A 7,045-nucleotide genomic window follows, 5' to 3' on the forward strand; every position below is an offset into this window, starting at 1 on the left:
TTTAAGTCAAAGATATTCCAAACAGAAAGCTGTTTACTGTGGTTTAATTCTGATTAAACATCGAGTTGTAAATTTAATACGACAATAAACTTTCATTTAATGCAAATTGAAATCAGATTCAATTCCAAGTTTAAAGATTTAATGTGTGATATAACTAGATTTACTTCAAATTGAAACTCGTTTTGACTCCATATGCTATAAACAAATATGTGTATTATTCGTTTTTGTTGCACTAAATATATGCCAATTGATCTGCAAATGCACTACAGAAAACAGTTTTCATCAATATATCACCAATAACAGTTCTTACAAACTCTATCATAATGCATGACATATTTGTTTATGCAAAAATTCGCCAGTATTACAAATGAAGCCATAATTGTGCACCCTAAATTGCCTCAATCAATAATTCGAATCAAAGACTCATGACTGTCTCAAAATATGAGATAATTACAATGAGAGAAACAAGCTGTCTGTAATGGAGAATTTGCCTGACTAAAGCGAAAACCTGAATAAAAAAAACAATTGTCTAACGTATTAACTAACTTTATTCTTTATTTTCAATTTACAAATACATGACATATGAAAGAACTAACATTCCTTTCTATAATAATTTGAAAACAAGAACAATATCTGCATACATATTGAATTATACAACTCTAATTTTGAGCATTTTTGATTTTTTTTGTTATACTGAGCTGTTTTAAGGAGCAATAAAACATGCATAAAACATAACCTTTAAATATAATAAATATTACGATATTTGAAGAATCCTATTGTTGTGGTCTGGGAACAGTATATGTAACATATATATTTTTCTGTTGTGATGGATTCCATTTTATGACCTAATTGATCCTAATTTTAAACTAACAATTGTTTTAATAGAAAGAGTTAGTTCCCTTTGAATACAAAAGTTTGAGCTGAATAATGAAACCCAACGTAATTTGGAGGGTTTAAAAAGCACCCAATTATATGCAACCGGTTACCCCGTTTTTTTAAAAATAATAATTATACGAAAATTATCATACTGAATTTTTTTATAAGAATCTTAATAATTATGAACGTATTTATAAAACTTTAAGTTAAAACAAAACTTTCTAAATATCCCGCTGCTGTACCGTTTTTATATTTAATTTCATTACAACACCCGATATCCAAAAGTGAATGTTGTTTATTCTCTTCTTATTTTTTGTAATTGCTAATTATTTCACTCTTAATCTTTACATATATATATTCAAAATATCCATCTTATCACTTTTCAACTGACATAACTTGTAAACTAATAAGTGTAAATCATTCGTTTAAATATGAGTTTGTAACGTTTAAATAAGTTTACAATTAAAGCAAAATTCTGTTTATCTATGTCTGCACTTTAAACATACCTTCATTTTCCTTCGTATTAAACTTAAAAAAAATCTTCATTTTTTTAAAGATACGAAAAATGTTCTCATTCTAACAAGAGTTGTTTCCCTTTCATTGTTCAATTGGTATAACGAATCCCATAATAGTATAAGTCCCTAGTTACGTACGTGTGTATGTGTTTAAAATATTATATTTGATTATGCTTGCTTGGACACCAATGAGCAAAATACACAATGAAGAGTTTCACAAAGACAAGGATTTTTAATGTAAAACCAGCTGTTGTCTACATGCATTGTATAATTGCTTACATCAGGATAGCAGATTCACTTTTATTACTACTACATGGCTATTTCATATATTGTATAATCACACACAAAAGAAACATTAAAACATATTGAAATTTAATTTATCCGAAGTTTCTCACTATTTCGAAGAATTTCCATTTCGTCTTAAACAATTTACTACTGTGTGTGTGCAAATAAAATAAACTACTTGTTTACGCAGGAGCACATCATATATTGAACAAAAACAACGGAGAAAATTCAATAAAATAATCATTGTTTACATATATTTTCCGAGTTGTTAGGTTTCAAATCAAAAAGATTATAATTTTGTTTTGCTAATGACATGTTATTTATAATTTTGCCTATTACTACAGTATTGTTGTTTCAAGAAGCACTTTTAATTAACTATTTGTATCAAAACATCCTCCTACGACCCGCTTGTTGTTGTTGAAGACGGTATGCTGACATGAGGGTTTATTTTTTGTAGAATTGTTCGCATCCATTTGATTTCGTGAAGACTGCAATATGTTAACATAATAATTGAAAATTACCAGCGATTTTCTTTGTTTTTGTAGCTTTGGACATTTAATTATGTAAAAATTAATAACAATTACATGTAGCAATTACTGCATACCTAAACAATATACAGTTTAATCAATGATTTTTACTATCTAAACACCCATTCATGTCCTGGCACGACTTCTGGTTTTTTCCTTAAAGAAACTGCCCCAACCTTTCGAATATTATTCTGCCATCTGCTTCTCTTGCTCAGTTTATTTTCGTGTTTCTGGTCTAGGTTTTTTGACTAATTTGTCAAAGTCGTCAGACCTCCAAGGCAGAAGTGTGACGATAAACGACCCTTCGTCTCAGTTCTGAATCGGTTTGTTCAGAAGACATATACTGTATCTCCATACTTTGCATAACTGTTTCTTTTTGTTCTTTTGGCATGCTGGATTTTTCTTTTAATGCCTTTTTTCTGTTGTTTAATTTCTAAAAAACGAATTAAGCTCTAATCAAAATTCCTTTAATTTCATTTTGAATACATACAACTTGAATAGATTCTATATATGCCTCAATAACTCTCCTTCAATAAAGACATTATTATTTTCGTTATTTCTATAAACAATAACGTCCAGCAAAAAGCAATCTATTTTTTTTGTATGTAATAACACCTAATATAAGAAAGCCAGATTTTGATTGGTTGGTAGCCAGTGTATTTTTCGCAGATTCTAATATTTTTCCTCATTTCAAACGAATTTGCCTGTTTTTCATCACTGCCGGTGAATTTGCCTGAAATACCATGGTATTTGTCATTTTGGATATTCCTTTTTCAACCTCTCGAGCATCCTCCCTCAAAAAAACTTAGATATGACGTTACATAAAAAAGCGAGCTAACGCGTATTAGTACATGTATAATTACCACAGTTTTATGATAATTTCCTCTTAGCCTCAAAATTGTGCATACAAATGTTAATGAATTATAGTTTTCAAGTTAAAAAAAATCAAAGAGTTTCATTCCAAACTATACGGTGTAATTAAACAGATATATCATGTTATGAAGGGGTATTTGTGAAAAATACCAGTCTTGGGACAGATTTTTTTCGCCTAGCGACTCGGAAAATTTCACAGTCCCTTGACTGGTATTTTCTGCAAATACCCCTCCATAACATGATATATCTGTCCAAAAGCACCTGCAAAATGATGCAACTTCTAGTATGCGATCCTATATCTGACGCCATAAGAAATAGTCGACATTTTATTGTAGCTTTACGGCCTCACCCCCTATGTATTTTACTAACCCTCTATGGATCCGTAGGGGATCAGTAGCGAACCATATGACTTATAATAGAAAATGAATTAAGTTAAAAGGGGTCCCTAATCATTGTTAATTTAGAGTGATATAATAACAAATGAAGCTCCACTCTAAATCCGTTGACTGTTATAATAGACTGTATATGCAGTTTGCTGAAAATTAAAATTGATGTATCAGAAATCTATATACCACTGCTTTTTTTTTGGAACTAATACAGATTAAAGTAATCCAAGAATCAGGGTTTTTTCCAAATTGTTTACCATATTACAAAAACAGTTCTTACTCTTTTCAATCTGCTGTACACAGCCATTTTCTTGTTATGTTCTTCTTGTTTACCAGTCTCTTCTCTTCGTTTCTTTGCTTTGAACGATTCAAAATTTGTCTTTATTCCTTCTACAAAACAAAACATCTACTGAATGCAATTCAAAATAATAATTGAACAAACGATTGCTTTTCTCGAATTGAGCCTAAACCGTGTCAATTGGTAGTCCATTGTAGATTGTTTTGATGTGATATGATCGAAATGAAAATAAATCTACTTAAGTTACATGATATTATGCATTTGCTAGTAAGTGATTCGATAACACTAAAACTTATTTATGGTATGGAAACTATATAGCGTTTCAAAATATTATTGAAAGTTATCAGTACCGCAGAACTGCAATTTCGCCAATATTTTAATTATTTATTTTTTTGTACTACAAACCTCTTACAACCCCCTCCACTTCGTCAGGATATTGACCTTTTACGAATTCAATGATGAAATCGGACATCTCCTTATTCTCTGCAGAATTATATCTGAAAAAAAATCATTTGAAAATTAATCTTACTGAACATTACAGCTGAACAAAGGAGATCATTTCTTAAGCAAGCGTGTAACAAATGTCGGTAAAATAATCAATGTGTGCTGAAAAGTTGTTTGAATCTGAATTGAAGTATGATAATTAAATAAAATTAATATATCTTGCAAACTTTTCATTTAACAGTCAGGGGCATTACTTAAACAAATAACTTTTTAAATTACCTATATAAGTAATGTTGAAAACGAGGCTATTTTACAAATTACTTATATAAGTAACTTTTCTAAATATTATTTTTATAGGTGACCAATTATACAAATTTTACTAGTTTTAACAAATTTTTACAGTCATCTGGTTATTTTTCCCATGAAATATAAAATATAATCTTTCTGAAACACTAATTGCTTTTCTGACGCACTTATGTTTGATATCGACGCTTCTTGGTCAAAGGTTGGTCTCTTGGGACTATTAAAATATCGTTTTCCTTCAAAATCTTAAAAGTAGACAGATATAAATAGATAGAAACTTATGAATTAATTAAGACTTGAAGTAATATAATTTGTAACCCAAAACAATTACATATGTTCCTTAAATAAGTGTTATTACTAATTCTTTCAAAGATGTACAAAATAACGTATTCAAGTAACATTTTTGTCATTATTTTTAAAGTAACCCTTTATGTCTATTCTCCTCTCAAATCTTACAAAATCTTAAATTTATGATATAAAATGAAAGATGTAAAAAAATCATGAAAACGACATTTAGTCCCTGCTTCTATTGAAATTAAAAATAACTCTATTGAGTAATATTATATTTTCTTAAAATCAAAAACTACCTATATAAGTAACTAAAAAAAGTTACTTGTTTAAGTAATGCCCCTGACTGTTTAGAATGACTTAAAAGTTCAGATTTATACTCGAATTAGAGTTATGATAAAAGATTGAAAGTAATTAACTTTATGATCATGTTTTGGTCTTGTTTTTTATTAAAAAAAAAACCCAAACTGTTTTAATGTCGTTAATCACAGATAATTGACCATAATCATTTCCGAAAACCGAATTGTTTACTGATAAATGTTGACACATACAACTGATTAATTGCATGTAGATAAACCATGCGGTTTTTTTTAATTTCCAACGGAATTTTAAAATCATTTAATTATAAACATACTTAAGGATATTGCCAGCTTCGTTCTTTGTTTTCCATATTAAATCCCTTTCAGTCATACCTTGCTGGAAACCACACCGTATTTATTGCTGAAAGGGAAAAGATACGCTCTTTTGCATTTGAATGCATGCATACAATAAAAAAAACTGAGAACTGAACAAATGTATATGTGTAGAAAGTTTCAAATTATACAAAAAGTAAAATATATATACATAGAATTTCACGACTTCATTAATATTACGTTATAATAAACACAACAACATGTTTTCAAAGTTAGTAAAATGTCCCAGTTTTTGTACAATTAATACACAAATTGTAAGCGTGCAATATTCATGCGAATCTTTTGCCGACAACAATCATCGTCCGTGTACATTTACGCCAAACATTTTTCATTTTAAAATGAAAAATAAATTTTCAAATTGCTCTGCAAATCTTAAAGGTAGTTGATTTGAAAAATGTAACAAAAACCTATAGAAATCACTTTCGAAAAACCATTTTCTCTATGAGATTTGAAATATGTTATTTTCATGAAATTATATTTTTGATTTAACGAAGATATTGAAACAAATAACAATAACTTTCTGTTAAAAATGATTTTATTTTGTCAAACGTTTAGAATTATTAAAACATTTGTATTTGCTTGCTTTAGAAAACAAAGCATATTTCAATCTCATTCTTAAAAGCAAATATTGAAAATACTGACCTTTAGCATTTTTCAATTTAGTTTACACTATTGACAATTGGAAAATGATCTAACGTGGAGCATTTTTCAATTTGACTTACAATATTGAAAAATGAAAAATGCTCAAACGTGGAGCATTTTTCAATTTGTCTTCAAATATTGAAAAATGAAAAATGCTCCAACGTGGAGCATTTTTCAATTTGACGTTTAATATTGAAAAATGAAAAATGCTCCAATTTTTCAATTTTCATTTTACTGTGCAATATTCAAATTTGAAAAATGTTCATTATTTAAATGTCTAATAATGGGAACGAAATGTAATTTGTTTCAATGTAGGCGTTTTAAATGTTTAAATTGTTGTCCCTTTTTATTAAATGTTTTACTATTTCCGTTTTTTGTGTGTCTTGTTTTAAGCGCAATATGTCTTGAAGATCTTTTTAAGGTGTGTTTGTGTGTGTGTGTGAACTATGTGTGGTATCAACAAATTCCGAACAAGAATGGTACACTGACAAGTACGATAATGACCACAAAGAATCATTCTTTCTTTTTATCTATATACAATGTATATAGCTGTCTTTGTATATATAGCTACAATGTACGTGTTTATATCTATCTTTCGATCTATCAATCTGTCATTCATTGTATATATCTTGCTATCTGTCTATCTATCTGACTTTTGTTTTTCTTTGTCTTTTCTTTCCGTAAGTCGTTTTTGTTCTGAAAATGGAATTACTAGGCGATGCGGAGTAGACGAAGTAGCATTGAACCATATCGTGGCTGAATGTGTCAATATATTGTCCATGTCAGTTTCTGTACATGCCCAAGGAGCAGGGTTCGCGATTCGAAAGGGATGGGGAGGGATGGGTGTAGATGTTAAATTACTCTGATCACTGTGCTAGTATATGTTTTCAAATTTTGTATTTTTCTACATTGTACA

The 7,045-nt window shown here is 29.0% G+C and overlaps 1 protein-coding gene across 1 annotated transcript; it reads right to left on the minus strand.

The window, feature by feature from the left end:
* Positions 1-2,194: 2,194 nt before the first annotated feature.
* LOC143074248 (uncharacterized) lies at positions 2,195-5,526 on the minus strand. Its single transcript, XM_076249796.1, has 4 exons — positions 5,430-5,526; positions 4,166-4,257; positions 3,743-3,852; positions 2,195-2,636 (listed from the first exon to the last, which is right to left on the minus strand). The coding sequence occupies exons 1-4, from the start codon at positions 5,483-5,485 to the stop codon at positions 2,469-2,471; spliced, it is 426 nt and encodes a 141-aa protein (XP_076105911.1). The 5' UTR covers positions 5,486-5,526; the 3' UTR covers positions 2,195-2,468.
* Between the last annotated feature and the right edge of the window lie 1,519 nt (positions 5,527-7,045).

The sequence above is a fragment of the Mytilus galloprovincialis genome, chromosome 5, assembly GCF_965363235.1.
Source record: "Mytilus galloprovincialis chromosome 5, xbMytGall1.hap1.1, whole genome shotgun sequence".
NCBI classification, from domain to species: domain Eukaryota; kingdom Metazoa; phylum Mollusca; class Bivalvia; order Mytilida; family Mytilidae; genus Mytilus; species Mytilus galloprovincialis.

Excerpts from the sequence above, each read along its gene's own strand:
- LOC143074248 (XM_076249796.1), bottom strand. The coding sequence starts at position 5,485 with ATGACTGAAAGGGATTTAATATGGAAAACAAAGAACGAAGCTGGCAAT. Across the intron at positions 4,258-5,429 it reads GAAGCTGGCAATATCCTTAA|ATATAATTCTGCAGAGAATA; the intron begins GTATGTTTATAA and ends ATTTTTTTTCAG. Across the intron at positions 3,853-4,165 it reads AGTGGAGGGGGTTGTAAGAG|AAGGAATAAAGACAAATTTT; the intron begins GTTTGTAGTACA and ends TTTGTTTTGTAG.